Consider the following 18,025-nt stretch of genomic DNA (forward strand, 5'->3'; position numbering starts at 1 on the left):
TTGACGTTTATAAAGCGACCTAAGCAGGATAACCGGTAAGGGAAGCTAATAGCTTTTAGAGTGAGTGAGTCATATCTTGTATGATTGTGAAGCATCTAATATGCTATGATGAATCATTGATGCTTGTGATTGTGGTATGTTGATCCTTTAAATCATTGAACTGTAATTGATTGTATTGTTTGAATTGGGGGTATTTGAGAAAGTTGGAGTTGTTGGATCATGGATCTAATTGGTGCGACCTACTATAATTTAAAACTCTTTTTGACAACTGCCTATAGTAGAAGTACCAATTGGAGTAATGGTACAGGTCCAAATTTACTCAAAAACCTTAATTTGATGTTGTTGATATCTAATACAAGGCTAAGCCTCATGTGGCAATGCTGAGCGCTCGTTTTTACTAATCGATTGGCACTAAGCGCTGGCCAGGTGGCGCTGAGCACTCATTTTTGCGAATTGATCAGCGTTGGGCACCCCTTTCTGGCCTTGAGTGCTACCTAGTTTTCAACGTTGTGTCTTATTGGTAAAATGAAGATTCCTATTTCGTTAACCATCGGATTAAGTTGAAATTTTGACAGCTGATCCTACACACGTGAATCTTCATTTTTACCGATAGGATCCTTGCTCTGTTTTCCTATTTTTGCTATTTTGGTTACTATGGATGTTGTGTGTATACTTGAACTAGATTCTATAGTCCTTATTGCTATGAATTGAGATAAAAATGTTATTGTGGGTATATAAGATGATAATTGGTATGAAATGTTGTGTGAGTATGCGAAGTTATGATGTTTAAGGGATTTCAAAGGGAAGTTCCTAGTGGCGATGGTTGTGGTAGTATTTTTAGTTTATGGAATGACATAAGGATTTAGTTTGGTTGGTATCCTGACGCTCTAATAATCATTAATGCTCAAAAAGAGTAGAATGAGTTGTCATGAGGAGTAGCAGGAGGTTCTAGTCACCGAACTTGATCAAGTCTTAGGCGCGAAGGAGATTTACCTTGTGAGTGGTTGGTTGATAACCCCTTGAGGCCAAACTCTGCTGAGTTTGGGAACCACACACAGGTGCAAGCCACCGAGAGATCCGATGTCACTTGCATGTATCCAGATAATTGAGTTTAGTGTCAATTGTATCTTTGTTTGTATGTATGCCTATGTGTGTTATGTTGGTAAACTGAGTTAAGTTTTCATATGAATATTTCCTTGTTTACATTAGCTTACCCTTCTGTTGTGTTTCTATGTTGTTTGTCTTTCTTTTGCGATGAGCACTTATTCGGTGGGAGCAAATGTGGTTGCTGTGTCAGAGGCACCTCTAGAGGTTGAAAAGTCATCTTTTAAGTTGATAAAATGTTTTAGTAGGAGTTGTTGTAAGTGAATAGTTTGTGCTTAGAATTAGAATTGGTATTTTTAGTTTGTTTGTATAAATGTTATACTTTTATAGTCCTATATGTTCTAGGACTGTATTAATATATTTTATACATGGGATCTTCTGTTTTGACTACTATAGTGAAATAATCCTATTTTATTAGTTTTTTTGAAGCTGCTAAAATTTGGATGTCACATATCTTATCTCAATTCACTACAAAAAAAATTACATTTAACGGGGTTTATTTAGCGAAGGTTAATATAACCTTAGTAATGGATTAACTTAACTGAGGTTTTTAAAATCTCCATTAAATTCCAAAGGTTTAGTGTTAAACCTCTATAAAATAGTGTAGGTTTTCAAAACCCCCGTTAAATTACAAAGGTTTAACTTTAAACCTCTAAAAAATAGTTTAGGTTTTTAAAACCTCCCTTAAATTACAAAAGTTTAGTGTTAAACCTCTAAAAAGTAGTATAGGTTTTTAAAATCTTTGCTAAATTACAAAGATTTAGTTTTAAAACTCTAGACAATAGTCTAGGTTTCTTTCAAACTCCATGTTCAAACTCCATAAAATGTATACAATTATTATTTATACTATTTTTTGCCAATTTATTTCTACGAAAATGTAATGTTCCTCAAAAGTTATTTATTAAAAAAATACATGTAGATTCTTTAAAAAAAAAGTCTTCCACAATTAATTCACGTGAATTTTGTTATATAAAATTATCCTAAAGTCACTACAATAAAAACATTTTTTATTTACGGTTATTTTGTAACGGTGAAAAAAAATCGCTAAAAACATTTTTGTTTTCTGTTAATTTTTTTAATCGTCAAAATTTTTTTATATTATTTTAAATTTAATTGTTTTGGTTGTAACTTTTGTAAAGGTTTTCTCTTCTATACACTACTAAAAATTTATGATTTATTTGCAAGATTTTTTGCGAAAAAAATTCATAAAATTTTCTTGCAAAATTTTCCAAGAATTTATTTATTATATGATTTTTTCTTACCAATTTTGATTTCTAGCAAATTTCACAATTTTTTTTTATATTTATTACGAATTTTGTTACAAATTTATATCAGCAAATAACATATTAAATAATTTTAAAATTTCGCAGGAAAATATTATAAAAATTTCAAATTTCTTACAAATTTTACTACATTTAATTTTGTCGAATTTTGATATAAAAGTTATTGAAAAATTTATTTATTTTATAAATTTTTTCATACAAAATTTAAATTCGCAGCAATTTGGTATCTTTTCGTAGAAACTTTTTTATAAATTTATATTTACAGGAAGTTAACATTTGAAATTTGACAGGATAATTTAACCAAATTTTTTCCATCTCCTCCGGTGGCTACAAGTACAATGATCAACTTTGAGTCCTATGTCTTTAGGACTGTTGGGAGATCAACTTTGAGGATCTGAAGCTCGGTGACCTCCTCACCACATGATTCGTGTACTCTACCAGCGTAGTGGAGTCGATCCTCGACTCGTTGCGCAAGGACAGTTACGAAAAACATGCCTTCGTCGAGCTAGGGTTTGATTGGAACGAGACCTTCGACTTCAAAGTCGCGTTCACCGATCACGAGAAGTATGTCTACCATGAGCATGTGAAGGAATTTGGTGACTCTGCCATCGCTGAAGAATATGAAATCGACATTCATCTTGCCGCCAACGCTTTCATCAAACGGCAATGACGGCGTCGATTGTTCTTTCGCCGCCTTTACCTCCTTCATCGACAACGAAATCAGTCTTGGCAACGCGTGGAGCAAATTCTACTCGACGACAAACATCCCAAACCCAACAACGGTGCTTCTACCTTCGGCTTCGATTCTTATGGTAATTAATTGTTCCTCTCTGCTCCTAACTTGAAATTTGTCATTTATACAAGTTGAAATTTGTTAGTAATTGAGTGATTGAATGTGGTGATATGCTGAAGTAGCACTTGGAGTAGCTCAAGGATGAACTTATCTTCATGAAGAATTATAAATTCATGTTAGAGTTTAAGAAATATGATTATAGATTATTCTTGCTATGATCATTCATTGCTCAAGGGTGAACTTATCTTCATGAAGAATTACAAATTCATTTATAAATAGTTAAACGTACTTTTTACTTGTCAATTTTTTCTGTTAAAATCATTTATAACTGCTATTTGTTAGACAACTACAACTATCTCTAGATTGATATTTTGCAGTATATATAGACATTGTAACAAAAGTTCCTCATTTGTGAAATTTTTTCCTTTGATACAATGTAATAGATGGATTTTAGTGCCTTTAGTTAGCATTATCTGGTTGGATTTTGAATTTGGTAGATTTCTATTTCCTTACTATACATTTTTTTTCTGGTGATTATGGTTGGGCTTATGTTTAGTTTTATAATTTATCAAATTATAGCACCTAGGAAATGTAGAAGACAAGATAGAATACTCTGTCTCTAAACCCATACTTGAAAAATATTAAAGTGTATTGTATCTAACAAATGTTTGATGAAGTTGTTCTATTACTACTCAACTGTTTCTGTTTTTGATGATATATTAAACTTTGAGTCTTTCTACGTGAAGGTAGTTGAACAATTTTGACAAGCTTTGGAGATTTCACCATAGTGTGTGCCTGCACAATATGGACTTGCTTTGGGGCTGCTTGGTTTGGCAAAAAGACTGCATCAATCTAGGAGCATATAGATGGGGGGCTTCACTGTTACAGGTTTTTCTCTTCAATATTTTGTCTTTAATAATTATTATGTTGTTTTTTATTAAGTTTTCAGTGCTTTGGTTGCTTTTATAAATTCTTTTAGAAGGCTTCTGATGCAAATATGTTACAGGCTTCTCAAGAGGTTCAAGATTTAGATGTAGACAACCTTTTGTTTATTTCTCAAATTCTGTGTGGTGGAGACTAAGAGTGTAGTTATCAAACATTGTTATTGCTTATGCATTAATGGCACATTAAATAGTAATCAGAGGAAGAGAAAAAGCATAAGAAAATGGAATAAAGCAAAGGAAGAGTTTGTGTAACAAGAGGAACAAGCTTTATTGGTTCATGGATTATCAAGAACCTCCTTCAAGATGGTTACTTTGTTAACACCACTGAGAAACAACTCAGGTAGTAAAAGCAACCCCATCTCTGTTACATAAACATTTTCAGAATGAAAAAAAAAACTTTTGAATCCACTTTTTAATATTGGTTGAAATTCCATTGAAAAAAAAAATCTAATGGATGATTATATGTTACTTCTTACTTGTTAGATCCACCATAATGATACTTAAAATTCCGTTGGAGCGCATTACACTGTGTGCTTAGTGCTGAGATTTTTTCTTGTCATAGTGTAGTAAATTACTTCACTTTTTAGTTAGTGAATAGTAGACCACCTCCGTCAATTGTGACCTTGGTAGCTTTGGTGAATTGAAATGATGCTTAGGGAAATCTGAGGTTTCATTGAATAGGAGCACAGTAATCTATGTGTGGAAATGGTCCGCAGGATTATTATAAGAAATAGAAAGTGTCAAAAGTGTAACAGGTTAGTCGGTTCATTATTCTTTTTTGTTATCTGGTTTCCTGTAATTCCTATATATAGGTTTTGTGCAAAAGGGGAATTTTTCGAATTGAGATTACTGGTCATAGTCCAATGTAAAAGGAGAAAGCACCTTTGGAGGTATACTTGAATATTTTGGAGCTAAGGTGATTCTTTTAGCAATAAAAAGTATATTAATAATTTCTTTTACCTGTCTGGGTGTTAATTTTTTGGAATAGGAACTATTATCAATATTCCAAGAAAAAGGAACCTAATAGCCACAGGAAGTCTTACAATAGGGTGGATGTTTCAATTTGATTGCCTTTTTATTCTTCTACGAAAAATAATGTTAATTAATGTATGGTTTATTTTATGTATGTCCACAGGGGCAGTGGTAGAAAGTGGGAAGAAATTTTGATAGGAAGCAGAAAAGGATAATAAATTCTTAGAATAAGATGTTGTGTTCATGTAATATATTAACTTAATATAAATTTTCATATTATTTGCAGGGACTCAATCCTTTGATGTTCATGTTTGTTGTACTTGGGAATACCGCTTATGTAGCCATGTATTAACACTGGTAATACTCCTGCTAAGCTATTTGTTGTGGATGAGTTACTTCTTGTGATAGTATACATGATGGATATTAAATTGGCAGAAAATTTGCTCTCTGCAGTATATCAGTGGCCTTTTTGTTACTAGCAAGAAGATTACTAAGTATTTAAATTTGACAATGTGATTAGTCTAAACCTTCTCTGTTATGCTTCCTCTGTTTGCCACAAAAAGCAAGCAAATTAATAGCAAAAAGATCATCACAAATGGACAATCTTCCTTATAAAGCAACTTTTAATTTTAAGTGAGCAGGTAATTCTGTCAGTCTTCTTAGTGAAGTTTTATAGGCTTCATTAGATAGGAATGATGACCATAAAAGATGTCCTAAACATAGTATGCTGCTTCACTTTGTTTTAGTCATTCACAATCCTAAGAGAAAAAGTTCCTTTAAATCTAGTTTTTAATATTTTTCTTGTGCACAGAACAATTGGTTGAATCCGTTTTGAGCAAGGTTTTAGAGGAGTTTGACAAAGCAAAGTAACAAGGAGATTCTTGGACTCAAATCCAATGGTGTTTTAGTTGAGGGTCTTCATTTCAAACCTGCTTTTGCTTCTTCTTTTGTTTTTATTTTGAGATTCTGCGAATTGATATAGTAATCTTCTTATTAGTTCCAAGGGATTGTGACACGTACTGACATTTAATTAAGTGTTTTTTACTGTGTTATGCTAGTTTCTGTGAGTTATTAATGTTTATGTTATGTTAGGCCTATTTTTGACTTTTAATTTTTATTATTTTGTGTGCATTTAATATTTTGTTTTGCCACCTGGGAAAAATTTAAAATATCTTGCAGCATCACCCACCTAACAAGCATTGCAGAATGATAATGGGTTTACAGTGCAGAAATTTATGATGTGCCAAAGAGATAAAGCACTGATATGACCTTCCCACGCATGGAGTCAAAGAGCATTTTCTTTTTCTTTTTTCTTTTTTTTTTCTTTGTGGTGGCTGACGACTACGGACACTAGATCACTTGGTAAAGTTGATAACACCTAATGAAAAAATAATTGTTGAAATTTATGAAAATTAGTTCTTTAGAATATTTTTTCACATTTTTAATTACTGCCTTTGTCATTTGATCGCTTATCATTGATGAATATAACAGGGAAGAATAAGGAACTCTATAAATATAATATATATATATATATATATATATATATATATATATATATATATAAATATGTACAGCATATTATTCTTTGGTCCTGAAGCTGAAGTTGTCTTGATAGGTACAGAGAAAAAACCTGTGCATTTTTCCACAGTTCTCTTATTATTAATAGTTCTGTTGGGGGATTCCTATTTTCTTTGTTGGTGTGTTTTTAACTCCCAATATTTCAAGCATCATACATATATATATATATATATATATATATATATATATATATATATATATATATATATATATATATATATATAGTTTCTTCCTGGTTTGTTGAAGTTGAGGATTTTCAATTCTTATCTGTATTTTATACCCTTGAAGAGAAGGTAAATACTACATATTATTTTATGTAAAATGGGATAGAATAAAAAAATGTGGTAAAATAGATTGCTTAATGAAGTCTTGTGATTTGCTAATGTTTGGATATGTAACTTGTGTATTGAAAATGATTGTTTCTATTATCCACTGTTGTAGATACTCTCCACTCCATAATGTCAGGAGACCATGGGAACAACATACTGATCAGTCTATTCAGTATCCATCAACCATGATGTTGACAGTTGATCATGATGATCGTGTTGTGCCACTGCACACATTGAAGTTATTAGCGGTTGGTCTGCTTCTTATGAATTCACATTCAGATTGTAGACACAAGTTAACTTGTATTTATTAAATTGTGTTGCAAAGTATAAAATAAGTGGTTAGAAGATTGGTCTAGTTAATGTTTTCTCCAAACATTAAGGAGAAGAAAATATAAAATAGATATCTACGTTTACTAAAATTAGTTTATGCATTAATTATAAATTATTTTTTAGAGAAATTGAGGAGATTGCTAATGTGAGTTGATTTTAGTTCATGAGAAAACTTTTTCTTTCTTATGTTTATGGAGAAATTTGTTTAAACAAACTCAATTAATTGTCAAATTTTTTATGCATATATGTTTCACTCTCATTTAACTACTGAATGGGCAAGAAACTCACCTTGATAGTCCTGCAGCTTTCTTTTTTTTTACCCTTTTTAACACTAAGAGGATAACAAGTAAAATTAACCTACAAGTTGACATGCAGGGAAATAACCGCAGTATTGAAATTGGTGTTAAACCTCCCAAGGTGAAGTAAAAATAATTCGTACACCTTAGCCTTAGTCCTCCTCTCATCAAGAATTAGCCAAGAGAGGAAAAAATAAAACTTTTAGTGTTACAAGCTTTCAAGTTAAAGATTTAAAAAAAAGACTATTATTTTTGTGATCTATTATATCTTTATTATTACCATTCTTATGGTATGCTTCTTATATTTAGGTATTTGAAGATAGATACTGTAGTTTTTGTGATCATGATATACCTATACCCAGGTAATTGGTCTATTTTGGTCTAAGATTTGTAGTGATCCTTTTTGGTATGCTTCTCAATTATCCTTTTTGGTTTCTCTTCCCCTTTTCATAGGGCAGACAAAACCATGTTGCAATTTACAGTGTTAACCAGTTTTATGTCATCTTTGTCTCAATCACAACTATACATACCTACATCTTGTCATACAATACATTTTCTTCATACCTTATCATTTCTTTTGTGACTACACATCTATCTTGGAGTTCAATAAAATTGTCTTTAGACTGAGTGAGTACTTTGCTATTCTAAATAACCTTTGTAAACAAACTAAGAATATTCAATCAAACTGATCGATCAACATTGTATTACTACAAGAGCAAAGAAAGAAATGAAAGGGGAAACCAATTCCTGCCAAACTGACTTAATTGTAACAGTTGCAGTTATCTAGTAATCAAATAGAAAGTATCCATTATAGGATTTCTATTATTAGGATCCACATTTCTAGAGTTGGTGCAATGACCTGCAATGAAATATTGGTAACTGGAAAACCAATTATGGTAGTTAAATGGACTCTTGACAAGGTTATCCATTTCATCATTCAGAGAGAAGCAAAAGCCAATGCACAATACACATAAATTCTACATGCGCGAGTTTATACGGATGTGAAGGTAATTTTAATAGAGCAGGAAAGACAAAAACTTGAGTTATAAGTGGTCCTACTATCTAAGAGTGTCCTAACTTGATAGATTTTTTAGAAGTAATTGTGTTTGCATCACCCCACTTGGCCATTAAAATGCAAGACTTGATAACCTTCTGATCTTACATTAAAGCATTTGATAATTAATTTTGTTTATAGGTTACTGATTGAGGGTTACTAGTGATTAAATGGTTCACTCAAAACATGTTACTACAGTTAGCCACACAATTGATGAATACACTCTTGTTTCAACAATTCGACCAAAAGGGGCATTATTCACCATGTTGGTTCCTGCCACAGGATCAATCTACTGGTCTGAAAGATATCCAGGTACATATTTTTTACTTCTCATTCCTCATAACACTTGGCATTAAAATTTAAGTTTCCATACAAGCAAAAAATTAACTATTTTGCTGTGCGGTTGAATCATTCGGGTCATGTTTCTACCTTAGTTTCTGAGAGTGATCTAAGTCATTTTGTTATGAATGAGGAGATTGTTCTTGCTTTCCTTGCTGCCTCAATTAAGAGGGCTCTCTCTTATATAATCATTTTTTTTCTTTGATAGTATTGAATAATGAAATTATAGACAACGTAAAACTCATCAATATGGTGAACATGGATCAATGATGAAAAATTTGTTAATGCTGTTGATGAGATTGAAGAAGGGTACTAAATAACTTTTTCCACTTCATTAAGGTTGCTCTTATAAAATCAACAGATGAGAAATTGAACACTTTCTACAGAATGTTGATCATAGCTAAAATTTCCATGGAGTATTTACCTCAGGGAATTTTATTTTTTATATGAAATAACTTGTTTGAATGAACTACTAATGGATTGATCCTAATGTTCACAGCAGAGATTGGCACCCCATTACAATGTCGAACTATAGGTACATATCTTCCTTATTTGTTCTTCACCTACCTTCAGATAAATAACTTTATTATTTAGATTGAACAAAATACAAAAAAATGTCTTTCACATTTTTTACGGTTTTTTAAACTGCTAAAAATTTTATTTGTGGCGATTTTTAACTGCTAAAATTTGTAATTTTAACCGTCACAAATGTCCATTTTTTTTGTAGTGTATGTTCAATCCTGTACCGGTAATGTTTAAGACTGCATAACTTCTTTTATTTTTCAGAGTTTACATTTGTAATTATGATTCACATTAATATTGTAGGTTTCTGATCAAGGAAGTGTGCCAACTAATATAACAAGTTCTGGACATGAGGAAAATCATATGTGATAGTTAACGAATATAATATAATGTGGAAGTTAATTGAATCATTTTATGTTTTGAGAACCATTGCAGTACTTCATGATAGTTTTTGCTGACTAATATTGTACTTGAATTTGAATTTGAATTCGTATATTTGTTATACTTTGATATACATTTAGTTATCTATAAATAATTTGTCAATTTAATGAGTTTATATCTATTTATGTATAATTTCATTAAATATAGATTAAAAAAATAGAATAAATGTAAATAATTGTGATTGAAAAAATATATATGAATACATAAATGATAAATGAGTAAAAAAATATAATAATAATTTAAAAATCTATGGTACTTTACGGAGGTTTTGAAACCTATAGTATTTTACGGAAGTTTTGAAGCCCAAGGTATTTTAGGGGGTTTTGAAACCTATAGTATTTTATGGGGGTTCTCAAACCTATGTTATTTTATGGAGGTTCTAAAACCCATAGTATTTTATGGAGGTTTCAAAATCCACGATATTTTACGGAGGTTTCAAAATTCATGGTAATTAACCGGGGTTTTAAACCCACAAAACTTAACTGAGGTTTTAAAACCTATGTTAAATACAAGAGGATAAAAGACCTCCGTTATTGATTGGTGCTTCCTGGGGTTCGTAAAAACCCTGGCTAACACATTCTCCAGGGATGGTTTAGCCGGGAAAATCGAAACCCCGGGTAAAGAACTTAGTAGAGGTTTTAACCCTAGGTAATATAAAAATAAACCTCCGTTAAAGATATTTTTTCTTGTAGTGATTACTTGCACTTTTTATTTATAAAATAATTACAAAAATTAGTAAAATGATAAAACTAACAAATAGTTTTTTATTATGAATAATTATTTAAATTTAACAAATAATAATTAAGAGGATAAAATTGTAAAAACAAAAAAGATACAAAAAATATATATCTCTTTATATATTTAGTTGTTGTATTATTATTTATTATTATCACTACTAAATATTATTATAATTGTATTATTATTGTTATTATTATAGTTAGACACACATTTTAATTTTATTTACTACGAAATTATATTTCAATTACTTGTCATTTTTATTTGTTTTATTGTTGATGTATATCTTTATGTATAATTATGATTATTATTATTATCGTTAACATTAGCTTTAATATTAGCATTGACATTAATATTTATAGCATTTAACATTATTATTATTATTATTATTATTATTATTATTAGTTTATTATTATTATTATTATTATTATTATTATTATTATTATTATTATTATTATTCATAGTGGAATTATTCATATAAGTGCTTTTTTTAATTATAAAAAACGTTATTATACTAAATATTTTTGCTAAATAGATTTTTAGTCTTTTAAAATTTTTACAATTTACAATTTATATTAATATTATTATTAGTACTTATAATGGTTAAATAAATATAATAATAATTATATTATTATTCTAAAAATATTTGAAATAAAAAAAAATCGTACATACACGCATGGGTCGTAGACTATTATAACTATAATTGTAAAGCCCACTTTTTATTCTGCCTTAAATTAAAAGGGTTGCCCCATGTGAGTTGGGCCTAGGGCTGGCCCATAGGGAGCCAAACACCCTAATCTGACCTAATCCCACTCTTCCATCTCATTTTCAGAAAAGACAGATCCCCTACTCCTTTCTTGAGCAGTTGCGAACCTCTGCTAGGGTTTTGCTTCCACTTTTACGTTGAGCTAGAAGGATCTCGTTGTTCCACGTAAGTTAACCTCCCAATTATTCTTCCCTTATTCTAGCTCTATTGTATGGGTAACTGAAGGTCCCTTATTGATCCACTTTCCAGCTTGTTCCACTAATCTCCAGTTCATTGAGCTATCCTCGGAGTTGTTGTGCTCGCTAAGTTTAGGTTAGGAGAAAACTGTGGGAGAAAACTGTTGCACGCGTAGAACAGTGGGAGAAAACTGTTATTTTCGGCCAGGCGAGCTCATCTCGCCTAAGTGAGAGTAGTAGTATCTCGCCTAGGAATTTTGCTCGAATACTCGCTCAGGCGATCAAGTTGTGTTTTGAGGGAAAGACCATCTCGCTCAAGCGAGATGGCCTCGCCTAAGCGAGCCTTCGCGAAACTTCCCAGGCCCTCTGTCGTTGTCTCGCCTAAGCAAGAGCCTGCAGCTTGAGTGAGGGTCTCTGGCTTGAGCGAGACCTGCTATAGCCCACGTTATTTTCTTCTTCACTTGGTTATTATGGGTTGCTTGATTTATGATGTACTATATTTAATGCATGAGGCCTGTGAAATGCATGGTATAAGTTGTGGTTATGAATTTGGATTGATGTGATTGTGTGATCGTGGCTTGAGAAATAAATGAGATAGTTGGTAATCAAGAGGCATGATAATGGTATGAGAGGAAGCTTTATCCTCAAGGTTTGAGAATAACGAGTTGGTATTGATTCAACATGTGATATGATTGAGGATTGGTTATGGATGTTGGCATGAAGTTTCTATGCATGATATATATGTATATATGTTACTTGGTTGTTCGAATATGTTTGGTATATGGTCAGTATGTAATTTCTTGAAATCTCTAGGTGAGATTTCAGGGTTGTGCTTCAGTGGTCGGGACGTAATTCCATGGGCCCTGTTAGTGGGTGTCCATGGTGGTGCTCCATCTATATAGTCTGGTAAGGATTCAAGGTAAAGTTGCATCTTGACACTCTAAGGAGTCAGTTAGTCGCACTTAGAGCAGACTGACTCTTGTGGTGAGAGTAGTAGGAGGCTTGAAACTCATTAAGGGCTAACCTTGTGCGTGGGGAATTGAAACATTGTAACACTTATAACACTTAGCTCGGGGGTGAGTAGAGATATCCACCACAAGTGCAAACATCAGCTGAATCCAACTAGGTTATATGTATCCGCATGAGTCGAGTCGAGTCTTAGTGTATTGATTGGAAGGTCATAACATGCTTGAATGATGTATGTATATTGGACTGTGAAAGTATATCTGATTTCATAATAAAACCACTTTTGGCTCTAGCTTACCCATTGCTTGTTTGATTGGTTTGTATGTTGTTCCTCTACTCTTGCGATGATCATGAATTTATTGATGGGAGCAGATGCGAGAAGTACTCGTGGTCAACAAGTGAGAGATGATTTCGCTGCATAGTCTACCTGAGCTAGACTTCTTGTGTTAATTGGGCTTTTCTTTTAGGGCAATGGCCCATGTACTGTCTGGCCTTTGGGCTTCATTTTGAAAACTTTGTCGTTATTCCTTTATGTTTTCTTTTGGCATCGTGGTGTGCCTTGGTTACTGTACGGAGTTGTATTTGTACTCCTCCAGGACTGCGTTAATATGTTATTCTATGTGACGTTTCCTTTTAATTTGGTTTATTAATTAAATGGGACGTTACAATAATTAATATTATCAATATTATTATTATTATTATTATTATTATTATTATCAACTATAATTATTACTACCAATTATAAGTATTATTATCATTTTTATTTTCTATAATTATTTATATTATTATATTACTACTACTACTACTATTATTATTACTATTATTATTAATATTAATAAGAACTGTAATTATTATAATAGTTATTATTATTATTATTCTTAGATACACATTTTATTTTTACTTATTATGTAGAAATTATGTTTAAATTACTTGTCCTTTTTATTTGTTTTGTTATCCATTTATCTTTACATTTAAACTATTATTTCAATTCAAAAAATAGTTACTAAAATTAGTAAAATAATAAAACTGAAAAATAATTTTTTATTATATTTTTTAAAATTTAAAATATAATAATTAAGAGGATAAAATTGAAAAAATAAAAAGAAGATGCAAAGATGTTTATCTCTTTATATATGTAATTGTATTATTACTATTATTATTTTATTTTTATCACTATGCCATATTATTTTAGTGTTATTATTATTGTTAATTATTATTATTTTTGTTTTTATTATTATTATTATTATTATTATTATTATTATTATTATTATATTTAGATACACATCTTACATTTATTTACTACGAAGTCATATCTCAATTACTTACAATTTTTATTTGTTTTGTTGTTTATTTTATCTCTATATCTGTGTAATTATTTGAATTAAAATAATAGTTATTAAAATTAGTAAAATGATAAAATTGACAAATAATTTTTTATGATGAATAATAATCTAAATTTAACAAATTATAATTAAGAAGATAAAATTGTAAAAATAAAAGAGGATACAAAAGATGTGTATCTCTTTAAATATATATATATATATATATATATATATATATATATATATATATATATATAGTTGTTGTATTATTATTATTATTATTATTATTATTATTATTATTATTATTATTATTATTATTATTATGACTATTATAGTTAGACACACATCTTAAACTAATTTATCATGAGATCGTATTTCAATTCTTTGTTTTGTTTTTTATGTATATTTTTATATATGATTATAGATTGTTATCGTTAACATTAGCCTTAGTATTAGCACTAACATTAATATTTATAGCATAAAAATTATTATTATTATTATTATTATTATTAGTTTGTTATTATTGGTATTATTATTATTATTATTATTATTGTTACTATTCATAGTGGTGTTATTTGTATAAGTGTTCTTTTAATTATAAAAAAATTTCTTATATTAAATACTTTTTCTAAATAGTTTTTTAATCTTTTAAAAATTTTACAATTTACAAAGAAAAAACGTGTGTACACGCATGGGTCACAAGCTATTATAATTATTTTGTAAAATCAATTGTTCGCACTATATTGTGATATCAATTCTATTTATTATATTTAAATATGAAATTATTATTACATCACTTAGATTTATGACTTAATTACTTTAATAACAACATTTATTATTTGTAACATCCCAATTTTAGAAGCTTAAAACTAATAAAATAGGATGTTCCACCTTAGTGTTCAAAGCATATAAACAAATGTATAAAGTATATTAATACAGTCTTACAAAAGATCGGACTATATAAATATATCAATTATACAAATCAAACATTTCAAACTTTAAATACAAGCTAACCACTTACAACAACATCCCATAGAGACCTCCTTCCAACCTAAAAGATGGCTCTTCAACCTCTAGAGGTGCCTCTGAAATTGCAACCACCACTACTCCCACCAAATAGGTGATCATCAACAGGAAAACATACAACACAAGACAAAAACGTAGAAGAAGGGTAAGCTAAAGAATTTTAAAGAATTTTCTTAAATCATATAATATTGATATATATAACAACTATAGACAAGCAGATATTCACATACATGTTGGCACAAGCAAGGTTAAACCAAAGAATTGATAAAGCCATGTGCATGAAGATCTTAAATGGTTGATGAAGATCCTTTTGAAGATTAAGTTTTAGTGTGTTAAATCTGTATATAACATGTTAAATGTAATGTGTTAGTGTTATACATTGTTGATAGGCTATATGACATAGGTTAGATGTCTTGTGTGCCTTGGTGTGTGTCTTTTAATTTGTTAAAATGGGTTTTAACAGGTTAAAAGGCTTGTTGTATATAGTTTTTGGTATGAATGCATTCAGTCAGTTGAATTATTTTTCAATCGATTGATTTCACTTAAGTCAATTGAAATCAGCTGACTGTACGGAAAATTCAATCGACTGTTTTCACTTAAACCAAACTATATAAGCTATGTTTTCGCGAGCAGAGGTGTGAATCTGAGTTTTTCTGAACCAAATCGTGTCATTCATCTCTAGGAAGTGTTCTCTCTCCGCAATACACAGTTGGAACTCGTGTTTTCAAGATCTTGGTTGATCTTGGTTGATCTTCGAGGCATTTTGGCTTATGAGTAGCTTGAAGAACACATGTATGGTTGGCTAGGGACAGCCACCATTAGGTTTGGATGTTCTTGTGCCTCTAGATGGTTTGCCTGATGTGATTTCAGGTTTGCAAGTGTGTCTAGATTTTTTTGTGAGTCAAAAGTCTTATGTGTTTTGGTGTTCAAAAGTGTAATCTTGGTTTGTGATTTGTAAAACTTTTGAATATAGTGGAAACCAGGCTCAGGTTGTCCTGGAAAACTGGATGTAGCTATATGATTGAGTGAACCAGTATAAAACAGTTGTGCATTCTTCTTTCCCTCATCTCCCTCTCTTTGAAACTCTTTAAAAACTCAAGAAAACCAAGCAATTTGATCTTTGGTGTGATTTAATGCGTTTTTGTGTAATCTAAGGCTTTATACTTGTTATAAATACTGATTGGAACATGTCTTGTATGTAAAAGATTGTTGTTTGAGTTGAATACGCGAATTCTGCATAATTCTCCAATATTTTAGCCGACTGATTTGTCTTTTTAATCGACTGTTTCATAGCATCAAGAATAATTTAGTCTGCTGTTTTATATTTTAATCGACTGAAAATGTACTGGTCTGCTGCATTTTCATCCAAACTTTCCAGTCCATTAGATTCAATTGAAAAGAAGTTTAAGATTTTGAAAAAGTTTTATAAAGCCAATTCAACCCCCCCCATTCTTGCCTAACTTACCATTTCAAAACTAACAATTGGTATTAAAGCAAGGTTCTTGAAAGGTATTCAAGTTGATCAAAAATCTTTTTGAAATGGCTGAAAGTAAACTCCCTTTTGCTGAAAGTGCCTCTATTCATAGACCACCTATGTCTTGTGGCCTAAACTATTAGTTTTGGAAAATAAGGATGCAAATTTTTATTGAATCTATAGACAAAGGAATTTGGGATGCAATAGTTAATGGACCATATACTCCTAAATGTGTTGAAAATAAGCAGGTGGACAAGCCTTGGAGTGAATGGAATGATGAAGAAAGGAGAAGATCTCAATATGATTGCAATGCCAAAAACATCATCACTTCATCTTTGAGTATGGATGAATTTTTTAGGGTCTCCCAATGTAAGAATGCAAAGGAAATGTGGGATGTCCTAGAGGTTACACATGAAAGAACAAGTGAAGTGAAGAGAGCAAGGAAGCATGCCTTGATTCAAGAGTATGAGCTTTTCAAGATGCAAAAAGGAGAGTCCATAGCTGAAGTGCAAAAGAGGTTCACTCACATAGTCAACCATCTCATGGGTCTAGGCAAATAATTTGACAAAGAGGAGCTAGACATCAAAATGCTTAAGTGTCTTGATAGAAATTGGCAACCAAAGGTGACTTTCATATCTGAATCCAAGGATTTATCCATCATCACAACAACTGCATTGTTTGGTAAGCTTAGAGAGCATGAGATTGAAATGCAAAGGCTAAGTGAGCTTGAAACAAGTGAGAAAAAGGTAAAATCCATAGCCTTGAAGGCTAGCTCTAAGAAGAGTGATGAAACCGAGGAAGAGGTTGTTGAATCTAGTGACGATGAGAACTTGAATCTACTAGTCAAGAAGTTTGGGAAGTATCTCAAGAGGAAAGGCAACAAAGGTAATCAAAGGAGGTACAACTCTAAACAAAATGATTCAAGTAATTCTTCTAAATTCTCATGTTATAATTGTGGAAAGCAAGGACATATCAAGATTGAATGTCCTAATGTTAACAAAGAGAAGGAGAAGGTTGATGACAGGAAAAAGGAGAAAAAGGGCAAGGAAAGGCGTGCCTACATAGCTTGGGAGGACAATGATGATTTAACAAGTACTTCATCTCAAGAAGGAAGTGAGGAAGCAAATCTATGCCTCATGGACGGATATGAATCATCGTCATCAAGCCAAGTAAGTTCCTTGTCATCCAAAGATAAGAATGACTATTACCAATTGTTGCATGACTTTGAAGAGTTGCATAATGAGGCAAACAAAATTGTTGTCATGAACAATCAGCTAAAAGGATTAAATAGATGGCTAGAAAACAGAGTTAGCCAACTAGAATCAGAAACAGTCGACTTAAAAACTGATTTCGAACATTTGGAAATGATTTACAATAATTCAGTCGATTGTTCTGAAAAACAGCTGGCTAGAAAACCTTGTGAAAACTGAACTACTTTGAAAAATCAAGTGAAATATCTTTTGAAAACTTGTGCAAAGTTCACAAGAGGAAAAACAAATCTGGAAGCTGTTCTTGGCTCTCAAAATTGTGTTTTTGGAAAGGCTGGACTTGGTTATACACCTGTTCATGAAAAGA

General features: G+C 31.0%; 1 protein-coding gene across 24 annotated transcripts; it reads left to right on the top strand.

Moving 5' to 3' along the window:
- The first annotated feature begins 2,679 nt into the window (after positions 1-2,679).
- LOC114167377 lies at positions 2,680-10,060 on the top strand. 24 transcript variants are annotated; one of them, XR_003600194.1, is made up of 9 exons: positions 2,680-3,199; positions 3,927-4,464; positions 5,383-5,453; positions 5,908-6,711; positions 7,116-7,251; positions 7,939-7,991; positions 8,825-8,995; positions 9,522-9,557; positions 9,848-10,060. XR_003600194.1 is itself a non-coding variant. In XM_028052453.1 (3 exons), the coding sequence occupies exons 1-3, from the start codon at positions 3,008-3,010 to the stop codon at positions 7,131-7,133; spliced, it is 348 nt and encodes a 115-aa protein (XP_027908254.1). In that variant the 5' UTR covers positions 2,680-3,007; the 3' UTR covers positions 7,134-7,497. The 24 variants fall into 24 exon arrangements, 3 of the variants coding, with proteins under 3 accessions (XP_027908254.1, XP_027908253.1, XP_027908255.1); XR_003600197.1 differs by having other exon boundaries at positions 6,276-6,711; XR_003600195.1 differs by having other exon boundaries at positions 3,927-4,068.
- Positions 10,061-18,025: the final 7,965 nt, after the last annotated feature.

Source organism: Vigna unguiculata, chromosome 10 (assembly GCF_004118075.2).
Source record: "Vigna unguiculata cultivar IT97K-499-35 chromosome 10, ASM411807v1, whole genome shotgun sequence".
NCBI classification, from domain to species: Eukaryota; Viridiplantae; Streptophyta; class Magnoliopsida; order Fabales; family Fabaceae; genus Vigna; species Vigna unguiculata.